The sequence below is a fragment of the Pimephales promelas genome, chromosome 17 (genome assembly GCF_988280905.1).
Source record: "Pimephales promelas chromosome 17, fPimPro1.hap1.1, whole genome shotgun sequence".
In the NCBI taxonomy this organism is placed as follows: domain Eukaryota; kingdom Metazoa; phylum Chordata; class Actinopteri; order Cypriniformes; family Leuciscidae; genus Pimephales; species Pimephales promelas.
The window spans coordinates 20,252,245-20,265,611 of record NC_142785.1 but is presented as its reverse complement, the minus strand read 5'-3'; the positions used below and the strand labels follow the sequence as shown (position 1 = coordinate 20,265,611).

At 37.2% G+C, this 13,367-nt stretch overlaps 1 protein-coding gene across 1 annotated transcript; it reads right to left on the bottom strand.

Moving 5' to 3' along the window:
- Window positions 1-6,917: 6,917 nt before the first annotated feature.
- mtpap (mitochondrial poly(A) polymerase) lies at window positions 6,918-12,876 on the bottom strand. The gene is made up of 9 exons (XM_039661438.2): window positions 12,672-12,876; window positions 12,290-12,459; window positions 11,966-12,193; window positions 11,608-11,832; window positions 10,327-10,535; window positions 9,384-9,610; window positions 8,403-8,495; window positions 8,178-8,251; window positions 6,918-7,857 (listed from the first exon to the last, which is right to left on the bottom strand). Exons 1-9 carry the CDS (start codon window positions 12,874-12,876, stop codon window positions 7,486-7,488), a joined length of 1,803 nt encoding a protein of 600 aa, XP_039517372.1. The 3' UTR covers window positions 6,918-7,485.
- Window positions 12,877-13,367: the final 491 nt, after the last annotated feature.

Below are 13,367 nucleotides of genomic sequence, written 5' to 3'. Positions count from 1 at the left end.
ATCTAATAATAAAAATAGCATGCTTGCTTCAGTGGAGATAGTTCCTAAGGAACTGTTAATAATTCTGTTATTTTTGCTCCACTGAATGATAGCAGAAGAATTTAGGCCACATCAGTCTACAAATTTCACTACCATTTCCTTGGACAGGTGACCTGTGTTAGAGGTGAACTAAAAACGGCACGAGGGAAAGGACGCAGAGACCAGCTCATCGCCGCAAAACTAATGCCAGACGCCAGGATGCACGTGCAGAGCATGTGCCGTGTGACCTTGCACAGGTCACCAACATAGCCTTAAAAAGGAGACCTTTGAACTTTGATCTTTAAAAGCCATAAAGTTTTGACATTAGAGTGTTTGTTTACCTAATCAGGTCACTGAGCATTCTTGTAGTTGTCAAGACCTCTCAATGGACTCTCTTGGATTCCTTTCGCTTTTTTTCCCTAAACGGAAAATAAAATGGGAATGAATGTGTTTTCACTTATTGCTCCTTATGTTGGTCTTTCTATTTTAGTTTAATGCTGACAGCATCAAAGAAGTTACTGTCCATATGACATCAACAGATGGGTTTTTCATTGCCATGCCAGATAGCGTTAGCCCATAACAACCTCTTATTAAAAATGAATTGACCTGTCAACATGTGTGCATTTGTCTATATATTAGATTCAGGCTGAATCAGGATCTAATACTCATTCAAGGTTAAACTGAATGCTAAGATAATTCGTAATTAAACAAAAAAAGTTCATGTTTCTTTTTTTTTTATTCCAGAGGACAGTGTGAACTGCGAAGTGCACAGAAACGCAAAACAACCACACACAAACAGTTTCCGAGCACAAAGAAAATGCTGGGTCTTTGCATGGGGGTGGTGGGACAATGGGGAGAATCCCTAACAAAGGCCATTTGGACAGAGCGAGCTTTGTCTGTATCAGCCCACAAATTCATCCACTGCAAATGAACTCTGCAGAAATAATGGGACTTTAAAGAGTGCTGGCCATTGAAAAACAAAGCTGTTCAGCACATGATGTTGACCTTTTGTTATTTATCCCAAATTACTTTAACCCTACCACCCCATTACAAAAGTAAAGTTTATAAAGCGCCGAAACTTATTACAAAGCTTGGTCACACTTTATATTAGGTGTTCTCAATTAAGTACTCGCATCAAAAATGTAAGAGCAATGTACTTATTGGGTTCATATTGTATTGTAAAACACTTTTGCTACTATTTAGTTGGGATACGGGTAAGGTTAGGGACAGGTTTTGTGGTTTTGGGTATGTTAAGGGTGGGTTAAGATGTAAAAGAAGGGACAACAGTAGCCTATATAAATGTATTCAAAGAAATGAATTACAGCTGTACTGTATAAGTACAATGTAAAACATGTATGTACACAATAAGTACATTGTATCAAATGATTAATTGAAATGTTAATACACAGTGGTTAAATACACTTAAAAAGCTTGTTTTTACACCTTTTATCAGCTTTTACAAGGTTTGTTGTGGTCAGTTTGTGGTCACATATGAAGAAATGTTTATTTGTACTAAACTATCAAAGTTATTATCTTAAAGACATTTTAGATGTGTATTGTGTATGTGTATATGTGTCATACAATCTAATAAGGCACCAAAGAAACACATTTTTGCCTTGCACTGCAGTGCTTTTCAATCGATTTTTAGACGTATAAACACAACAAGGGGTTCTAAAAATGAAACGCATATTTAATTCGACAAAAACATGTCTAAATCCAGCAAATGCTAACACGTCACTGCGTGGTAAGACATTACACCCTTTAGTAAAATTGTAGGTAAAACTTCTGTAAAAGAGTATCCTAATGATATTGACACGGATGTGGTGGTAGTCCAAATCTGGTTATTGTTTAACTTTTTTACGTTACCTGATTTGAAATCAGTAGTCCAATCAGACTCAATTTGGAGCTGAAAACGATGTTCTCCTCTGACCTTAGCTTCTCCGTACTGTGAGGTCATCTCATCTTCTTTCAATCCAAGCTAGCCACCATTCACCTAAATCACGTTAGCAGAGAACTCAGTTACTGCGTTGCCAAATATAGACTAATTCAGAATCTCTCTTAAGACTGAAATTTAATTTCAAACTGACATCAGTTCATTTACAAGCACACAGTGCCACTCCTGTTCCATCTGTATGGCAGGATGTGCTTTAAATGGGTCATGAATTCAGAAATAAAACTGTACTTGACATGTAAGAAGTCATTGTACCTCCATTAAGTTTCAGAACTCATTCTTTTTTTGTTAGTCCAAAAATAGCTTTTATTGAAACCAAGCAAAACGACTCGGATTTTGGTACAGGACACTTCTGTCCTGATTACTTCAAGGGGAAGGTCTATGGGCGGGGTTCTTTACTTCTATCAAGTTTAGATGCCGCCTGACAAGCATACTTCCCAAAAACATGTCCCACCATGAATACGCATTAGGTCAGTCAGCGGAGAGTAGGCGGTCTTTAGTGGCTGTTCGAACCTATTCAACCAAATGAACGTTTCCATTACGAAAGCATTCCGGTCTAATGTGTTTCGAATCGATGAAGTCACGAAAGTGGACAAGTATTATTACACCTGTATTTAATTAGTGTCGTCCACTTGTGAACCGATCCACCAAAACACATCTTAAAACCAGGTGGAACCTGGAACCAAGGCCTTTGTTTTAGTTTCCCGCTTCTCATTTGTTGTCATAAACATTCATTTATCATCACAATTGTAAATCATTAGTTCCCTCATTTGCCCTGTATTTAAGTCTCACTCTTCAGTAGTCGGTTGTTGTTTATTACCATTAAATAAACTTCATTGTTATTTTTTTAATCCAGTCGTCAGTCTTCTTCAGTCTACGTGACATACATAAGTGCACCTTAGGAAACATTATAATATAATTGAAAAAAAAAAAAAAAAAAAAGCAGTTCATGACCCCTTTAACTACAAAAATTGCGTGCCAGAAATGCAGAGAAACATTCTTGCATTTACAGCAAAAAGAGTTTAATAATTCATAACCAAATCCTAAATTAAATGATTAATTACAAAGATTACTGTCAACTCTGCTCCTATTAACGCTTTAAAATGGTATTAAGGCAGATAATCCTAGGATCCCGTTTGCTGGGCACAAACGCCTACTCGCACACCTAAAGAAGAATTGCAGAAAGAGGAGAGTGGGAGAAAAATGTCCCTATAGCTCTCCAAGTGTGAGGTGAAGATGTTTAAAAGATCCTACTGTTGTGTTTTTCAGTAATAAAATAGGGAAATAGGAGAGCTGCTGCCGCCTGCTTCTCTCTAATAGTTTTAGCAGAGACAGATCATAGAGTTTATGGTTCCAGGAATGGGTGTCATTACGTATGGATCTACCACTACTGATGGAAACCAATATTTATGGAAAGGTTCATGCTGATGCTCCAGAGTGTTTGAGAAAGAACAGGGAGAGAGTATACAATTCTAATTTACTCAAACTAATAGCAATCAAATGCCCATGTAATCAATTTCATGCATGTGGTTCTAGTTTTCATTGTGTAATAAAGACACACATACAAATAGTCTCAGACCTGAATTCTTCCATTTCCTAATTTTCACTCCTAGCATCAAGACACCCCAACAAGTTCTCTACCCTATATCATGGCCATAAATACAACCAGGTCAGCACAATCTCTGACAAACGTCAAGTTTATTACTCATCCTGCACAGCTAAGCCCCCAAAAACACTGAATTTGGTGATGTGAGATTCCTGACCTCAGGCCAGTAAGAGTAAAGTGAGGGTTTAAGTTTTTTCCGTGAGCATTAAGAAAAGAACGGTGACATCACAGCAGGAGATAAATCAAAAACCAATGAAAAACAGTGCAAATGGGGTTATCAAAGCAAAGTTTTTTTCAATGTACAGGAAAAAAAAAATCCATCACAACCCATTTCCAACTCTGGTGATAGAAATACAAGTCTGAACAATGATAATATATGAAGAAACCCAATCTCTGATCCCTTTTAAAGCTAGCAAGACCCAGACACAAAGACCAGAATATGTGATTCTAAAGTGGTGTTCATTTTTGCAAGGTCCAGTTAGCCGTTTCACCCCTCATTAGTAACTCTAAACTGACAAGTTTTAAACACAGACAGGCCTATTGCAGTAAATGGAGGTCTTTCCAGACACCCATATTGTGTTAGTGCTGACTGAATTGCAGCCAGGCCCTCTGCTCTAGAACAGCAGACGAGAGAGAAATGACATCGACCAAGCATAGCTCTATCGTTCCACTGAGGTCGAGTATTGGTGCCAGGCTCAATTAAGCCTTGCTGAGGTAGAGAACTAAAACAATGGGAATTGTGGGTGTACACAGAGGTCCATTCAGATAACCGAACTTTGGTGTGTGTGCGCGCTTGAGCTAGCTAAAAACACAACAACAGGGCAGGATTTTCCACCAGTTTACTGAGCTAATGCTATTGGCTGGCACAGCGCTTCCGATAGGGAAAAGAACTGTGTCAGAAGCTTTCTCAGATTCTTTTCATCCATGAGGTGCTTTGGGAAAAATCGGCGACAAAAGGAAACGGAGATTTAGAGACACTGACCCATCAGTGACAGGGAAGAGAGATAAGGATGATCAATGTGATTTGGTACTACGACTACGTGGCAAATGACTGGCATAAGCAATGCAGGGTTGGAAATGACTATAGCCACTCTGGACAATGGACTCGAGGAGGAAAAGGAAGTTAGATTACGCCTGGGTGTGAACAACACCAAATGAGAAATTGAGATCATGTGATTATAGTCACACTTTAATAATTGATGCATTTCAGTTGAGAACACATTGAAATAACGCACAAGTGTCAAATCACAGCCTGGACAGAGTACAATAATATCTGGAGTATTTTATAGATATCAAAGGCTTCAAAATAGTAAATTGCACCTAACCAGCAAAATCCTCTAAAGAGGTTTTAAATAGCACAGGTTTTTGACCGAAATTCCACTAAGACGGCAAAGCCAAGACCATTTTCATTTCATGTTGTTTTTCCTGCAAATCCCCCCTGTGTTTTTCAAACCCTCAAGCCACCTTTCCTAAATTCTTTCAGGCTCAGGAGAAAAACCCAGAGCCAAGAATAAGTTGAGGGAGCAAGAGAAAGACACTCAAAAGCAAGCATAGTCTATAGGGTAGTATTGAGAACAATGGAGAATAGGACTAAAACACATATCTACTAGTGCCAGGGTCATAACAATCATCATTTCAGGAAATAATCATCATATTCGAAAGGGGTTTGTTTAGTTTGGCAGCAGGGCGAAGAAAACAAAAAATATAGCGCAACCTGACAAGTATTACACCCAGCGGAAGCCTCAACCTGTCTGCTGCCACAGAGGCCGAGCAACAACACAGGAGGTTGAGTTCCCTGGCCGAACCGACATAATGGTTTATATTGGTTAGACTTCAAATGACAAAATAGATCTGATTATAAGCACAGCGTTTAAAAGCTTGGGGCCAGTAAGACCTTTTTTGGACAATTTTGGTATATCAAACAGTTGCTATTGACTTCCACTGTAGGGAAAAATACTATGGAAGTCAATAGCTAAACATTCTTTAAAATATCTTTTGTTATCAACTGACGAAACAAACTCATACAGGTTTGGAACAACTTGAGGGTGAGTAAGTGATGACAATTTTCATTTTTTGATTAACTATTCTTTTAACCTAACATTGTGTGAATAAAGATAGAGACAAGAGAGCAGATAACCAATTGCAAACAAGTCAGGATATTGCTTGAGTGATTATTACTTCCTCTATCAATCCCTCCTTCACCTGTCTTAGGGAACCCATGACCGTCCTCATGTTCTCCAGTCACTGAAGTTCAAAAACATTCAGATGGTTTAAAGCCTGTGTTCTCTGGCTCTTAGTGAAGTGGTAAGGTTACGAGAAAGGGATCGATCTTTGACCTGTGACCTCATCAAGTCAAGTGTTAAAACAGTCAGGAACATTACAGGAACTAACCATTATTCCCAAGAGACTTTACAGTCTTTCATCCTGTCCCACTATTTTGCTTCCCTTAGTAGTACTTGTCCTGTGATACACTCTCAAAACGTATTTCCTCTCAATTTGCCAACATTCTTTAACAATCTACTCACTATCTGTTTCCTGCCCTCAACAACAAAGTTCTGTAGTTCTTCACCTTTCCCATGTCTTCTTCCATCCATCTTCTCACACTACCTTCTTACATTGAGATAAGGTTAAGGTAAGGACATAAGGTTACGTTTAGAGCCCGACCGATAAAGGATTTTGAAGGCCGATACAAATATTTTTGGGTTTTAAAATCCGATAGGAGAGATGATTGAAGTGTGTTTCGTCTGTTTTTATTTTATTTTTTAAATATTCATTTATCGGCCATTATAACTGCCGATACCGATGTTTTGGAAAATGCCTAATATCGGCCGATAATATTGGTTGGCCGATATATCGGTCTGGCTCTAGTGACATTGGAGTCACAATTACGGGAAATAAATTCCCATCCACGAGAAATAAAGTCCAAATCACAAGAAATAAAGTTAAAATTATGAGAAAAAAAATGCAATTTTGAGAAATAAGGCCATATTGCAATATGTCAAGTCTCATTGTGAAGTATAAAGTTACAACTATGGAAAATAAAGACAATTCACCAATCAAGTGAAATAAAGAAGAAATTCAAATATGTAAAGTTGCAATAATGAGAAATAAAGTTACAAAAAGTCGCAATTGTGAGATATACAGATATACATTGTGATATCAAGTCGCATTGTATGTTATTAAGATACAATTATAAGAAATTAAGTCTTAATTCAGAGATAATAATTCTGAAATAAAGCCACAAAAACTCTTTACTCTGTGGCAGAAAATGGGATCCTATAGTTTAACAAGCACTAATTTTGTTTCCAATAAAGACGCCGAAGAACAAACAAACAGTAATGGTCTGATTGTAATTCCTTTGTTTTAATATCTTATAAAATATTATGTACACTAGTTGACAGTGAATGTTTATTCTTTCTGTACCTCTCACAACACTTTGGTACTGATGTGACCTTTGCTTTTACATAAAGTCGTTAGACCGTTGTATTGGTATTGCAATGCAGAGAAGATGGAGTCTGTGTGTGATCTAACAATCACAACTGTTCCATGCAAGCCGTTTAGTGTTGAGAGGTTCTGTTCCACGTCTGTGGAAACTGTAATGATTGCTGTTATCAGATCAACACAACAACCATTAAGCTCCATTTTTCTAGGAGTCGAAGACCACAGTGGACCTCTTCTTCCTAAGTTATATGTTGGGATCTACAAAGTTTCTTTTTTATGTGAAATACTTTAGTGGAACGGAAATTGAGCTTAGTTTTTAACATTTCTTAAAAGACTTACAGCTTCTGACTGTAGAAATACATAAACTTCACATCTTTTTTTTTCCAATCTTTGGGTACGTTGGTCATTCGCATTTGCTCTTCAGGAGACTTTTCTCTTATTGTCGTGGGTGAGAGATTTATTGACCACATCACCTACTAGGACCTGCAATTCCCTTCTTTGCCACAGTTTCACCACCTTTAATCTTCAGAGAGTCTAACAGGTTCTTTATTCTTGAACTAGTTGGTTCCAGTTTTCTCCTCTTGCGACTTTTCACCCCTGCTCCTGAGGTGACTGAAGGAAGGAGAAGCGCAGAGAACCCCCACGGCGAAACTGACTCAGACGATTGGCTAGAACTTCGGTTAAGAAATTCGCTTTTCTGAAAAAGCCAAGCACTTTCTTGACAAAGTTTCACGAAGCGTTCAAGCTGCGTTGCATTGACGTTTTTGCTAACGTTTAGAGTGGTTTCAAATGGATTCTGGATGTGCAAAGCTGTTATTTCCGGTTTGGTCTGCTCCTTTCCCTGGTGAAAGGGATATAAAGCAGGATTTTTAAGCCTTCAGACACTTAAACACACACAGTGCATACACAGACATTTGCTACATAAAAAACAAACCTATTCAATTAGAAAAAAAAACAAACAAAAAAAACAGAAACATTTTCACTAATGGTCACAGACTTTTGGACCCCACATCTAATTGTGTCCACTGCAGTACCAGACACGTTATTTTGACTATATATACACTGCCCTCTGGTGGCCGTTTGTGGATGGTCCGCTAAGACGTCATCAGTGTCCTTTGGGAGTTTGCGCATGCATGCACGTGTCATCGGTGGATGACTCACCTTCCTAATATTGATCGATGCCTTGTTGAAGGGAAAATTGCCATAAAACTCGAAGAATTCCTGCAATAGTTTTGCTGTGCAAGAAAAAATTAAAACAACAGAAAAATAAAAAAAGCATTAATTTTTCAATGTGATTATCGATCAGTACAAATTGAATGCATTGCAAAAGCATTACAGAAATGCTTTAAAAGAAAAGGTTAAATCTTATACAATATATGCACTCACCTGATGTGTCTGTGTTCTTCTGCAGTGTAATCTTGCTGAGGTCACTGACAATAGTGCAGTCATTACCCTCAATGACACACTTATCCGATGGTCCTGGAAAATACACACACAAAACATAAAAATAACGCGAGTGGCCTTCCATATAGAAACTGACTGTATTAAATTTTGTGGCATCGATGTTCTTGACCCTGGAAGACAGGAAACAATAATTGTGTGTGTGTAGAAAGTCGACTCAGGGGAGAGCCATATAGTATGATGTATAGAGACTTTTCTGGGGTCACAGACAATGACACAGCAGTCTCATATAAGATTTGGTCTTTCGAGAGAGAGAGAGAGAGAGAGAGAGAGAGAGACAGAGACAGAGACAGAGAGAATATAAAGGGGAAAATTGCCCCACTTCAAATGTTCTTTAATTATATTTCAAGAAGGATATATCATAGGGACATAATATGCATCTTTTAAAAATAAAAAGTGGTCCAGTTATTCAAAATATTCATTTTTAAATTAAAAAAAAAAAAAGAAAAGAAAAAATGCTCAATTTTATGATACAATTTTATGTATGCAGCATATACTTGTTGAATAGATGTATAAATTACATAAAAAACTTTTTTTTTTCTTTTTAAATCTTAACCACCCCAAACTTTTAAAGTGTATGGTCACATGATAAAATGTATACACAGTTTACTAGAATATCGTGGCACCACAGTTTACCCACTAACACATCTTTCCCCACTGTCCTCTATAAATGTAAAACACCAACACTGGAGCAAGAATTGCTCGAACGTTTTTGATAGAGTTCTGATTGTTTCACACTCAGTTTTCTCATGTGTCACAGGGCAGATTATCATTCTAAAGAGACCCAATTTCAGTCATGGCTCAAAATTGACCAAATGTGTAGGTACTGTTCTCGCCTCTATGTGGCAGTATAGTACAAAAAGATAACTGTAAAAAATCATGTCTGTCAAAGTACAATTTGTATACCTGCCAGTTCCGTCAGTCGGTCCAGTGTGGGCAGTATGGGAGGACTCCTCTGCTGTAGAAAGAACACTACCATGACCGTTAAAGAGAAGTTGGTGATCCAGGCTCCAGGAATACTGCTCGTGATGCTATGAGCCCGAGCCCAGTACCGAATACTGAACACCAGGTGCCGAACACGAGGGTCCAGGTGCCCATAGAGAAACAACAGTTCTGAACTCTTCATCGCCACCCTGCACACAACAGAGCATTCAAGTAAACAGAATACACATAATTTGATAACTATGTCATGGCGATTTAAAAAAGGGCAAAACCCCCCCCAAAAGGTTAGCATGTGGGGAAACAGAGCTTACAGTTTTATCTGCATGTAAATTTTTGGATCAAAAACAGAAAAGAAAAGACTTTTCTTTTTCCCCATCACAACAGAAAAGAAAAGACTATCGCAACTTAATAAGAATATCGCAAATAAATAAATAAACTTGTTTAATGTTTAATTTAAGGTGGAGTTTAGGGAAACCAAAAATTATATAAATGTTCAAAATCATATTTTGCAGTTCTTTTAGCTTTATATAATATAGCTTTTATAATATTAAACAAAAATAAACAAAAACCTTTAATAATAATAGCAATAAATGCATTTCATGTTCACAAGTCAATCTGTACACAATAGATTGCTCATAAATCATTCAAGGACAAATACATATGGGTGTACAATATAAACATCTGGGAATACCCCTCACTAACCCACAGGGGACACGGTACAACAAAAAAAAGCTGAGCAGGTTTCTGCGCATTACTGGTGTGTCACCTTCTAAAAGGAAGCATCAGAGTGGTGACATTTGTTTTGGGGAAATGTGAATAGGAGTGAGAAAAATAATCACAGAACTTCATGTCAACATAGCATGGCATGGCATTAAGCAGACAGCACGACAACACAATATAAAATTACCTATTATTGGCAGTGAGATCACACTGAAAGCCAGAGGGTTGGTGAGAAAATCGGACCAGAGGACATCGAGCTTGGAGAATGTTCTGGACTCCCACACATCCAGGGCCGAACTGGTCAACGCATTTCCCAATGACCGAGAGGATGCTCTGGGTCACAGCCCGCTCTGAGGCCCCTCTCTTCACCTGGTACTCTAGGGACAGTCCTGAGCCCTGTTTAAAACATGACGGCATAATAAATCAACTAAGAAAAATATCATCGCTATTGCTCTAAACTTAATTAACCGTAGAAATTCAATGCATATTTTTTATTGAAGAATGTAAAGCTTAAAGGAATGGTATGGAACCCTGTTTCTGCCACTGAATTAAAAAAAATAATTGACAATTCTGAGAAAAAAAGTCTAAATTGTGAGATGTAAACTCGTAATAGTTTAATTGAAACAAGTAACAATTGCCTGTTTTTATTCTGTGGCAGAAACAAGATTCCATAGAATGGAAAAATTCAACTAAAAATAAATTCATTATTTATTCATAAATAAATTCATTATTTATTTAATATGTCTTCAGCCTAAACCCCTTCGGTCAGGTATTATTTAGCATTTAAATTCCTAAGGTACTCATTTTGTATTTATCTTTATAATGTATTTAAATTTTCTTTTCCTTCTCTATTTGTTTCATTGTTTTATGTTTTTTCATCATGTATTTAAATTTTCTTTTCCTTCTCTATTTGTTTCATTGTTTTATGTTTTTTCATTGTATTATGTACAGGATTTTTGAACATATGACCTAAGATATAATTGTTCAAAATGACAGAAGAAAATAAATAACTAGCTAATCAAATTTACACTTAATGAAAGCTCATAAAATGGGGTCTTTCAAATATCTACTTTTTGTTCCATGGAATAATAAAAAATAAATAAATAAACATTTATATAAATAATTAAGTCAACAAAAAAAGCATTAACAGAAATTTCCACTCGAATGCTTTAAGTATCTTCTATTTTTAAAACCAATACTTAAATATTAAAAGAGTAAAAGGACAAAAATGTAATGGGTTTTTTTCTTTTTTTGCATTCAGTGAAAATCAAAGGTAAACTAGCTGTTGGTAAATTAATTTTAAAAACTAATATAAAACGATTTCGATCTGGTAACCAAAATTATTCAAATTATTGGATATACCGGTTTGGAACGACATGAGGGTGAGTAAATTATGACACTATTTTCAATGCTAGATGACCTTTTCCTTTTCAATTCAATCTATTTAACCGAAGCCCACATCACTGACCTTTGTCTGGCTTGTTGCATAGATGCCATCGAGGTCCAGAATCATGTCGACATCACAGCCCAGTTTGCCGAAGCCGTTGACAGTGGAACCGAAAGGCCTGATGATGCATTCTGGGAAATATGCTCTAGCAATGTCTCCAAGCAGAGAACAAACGAGGAAGCGCAGGCTTATGTTCTCTTCTGTGAGCTGTAAGGCCTCTGTCAGACACTGCAGTTGCTCATCTATCTGTGGAACGAAGAAATGAAGAGTAGATGCTTATTTGTCCTCAGATTTGAAGCACCAACAAGAGGACATAACACACACACACACACACACAAAGTAAATGCTGTAAACACAAAAGTATATGCTTAAGACTTACACTGTCCTTTTCCGAGAGCAGTTGGGTGATGTCACCAATGGTTGGAGGGGATTGCTCTTGGAACGTTGGCATGGGTTGGTTTTTCAATTGACCGCCTGGCCATTTCAATGACAGCAAACGAGATTTGAAAGGTACTGCAGCTTCATGTTCAACAGCTGGTAAGTTGGTGCTCTCCTTCAATGAGGCGATGCTCTCTTCACTGGAGAATTCAACAACTGCATATGTTCCCTACAGACACAGAATCAGATCATAAACAGTTCAGTCAAAGTGTCATTAAGTGTCTAGATCTAGATATAATATTACTTGTAGTTTTGCCACACTTACGTAGCCACTGTAGAAGAAATGCTTGTTTATTGTCCCGTGTTTAGACAGGTAATCTAAAAACTTATTTTCATTGAACTTAGGCGGACAGCTGATCAAGACCGATCTTTCAGCTTGTTCTCTTCTCTCCTCCTGGATTGCTTGAAATGTTTTATTCTCCTTGGGTTTCGTGACTAAAATGAAAGTGAAGCAAGAGGAAAGAAGCATCAGTGTGTTATGATCAATCACATTCTATTGTAATTTCTATCACGATTTTTACCACGAGAAGACAATATGGTATTTCTGTTTAACATAAAATGACAGATGAAGGCATGAATGCGTTTTACATCTGCATTACATAGCGCATTTAGGCATTAACTTAGAGATTATTGAGAAACAGTGTTACCGGTGTTGTTTACTGCCTGGGCTTTGATTGCTGATATAGTTGAAGTGAGTCTTCTATGAGTTTGAGTTTCCAATCCCAGATAAAAATTATGAAACCTCCCCAAACTCCTGAAATGTAACCTACACACGCCAAAGGAGGCCGCCATTGTTGATTTGAGGCGGGCGCATGCGTAGACACTGCCTCTACGGTGGCTATGAGTGGACATGCAGTCCTGCGTTTTGAGTTTGGAAAAAACCGAAATATCCCAGCCAGGAGACTGACAAATTTTGTAAATACCGACTTATTATTGGAGATTTTTGTTCATTCCTGTGTTTTTGATGATTAAATATTTCGAATTTAATCATCAAAAGATTTCTGCAAGTTTACAAATTACAAACACTAAAGATTCGTTTAGCTTCTACAAGTTTACAAATTTTGATAGGGACAACTTCAGCAAAGGAAAAAAAAAGATAATAAAAAAACACTTCAAATAGTTGTACTATATATATATATATATACATACATAAATATCAACAACATCTTGGTTATACAGTTTAATTGCCATAGTAATGTTGTTTCTACCATATATCAATACAATTTTCATAATTTCATATATTACAGAGAGCTTAAAGGTGCACTGTGTAGATTTTAGCGGCACCAAGCAGTTCGGTTGTGAGTTGCACTAATGGCACAGCCCACTGCTTACCCCTCCCTTTC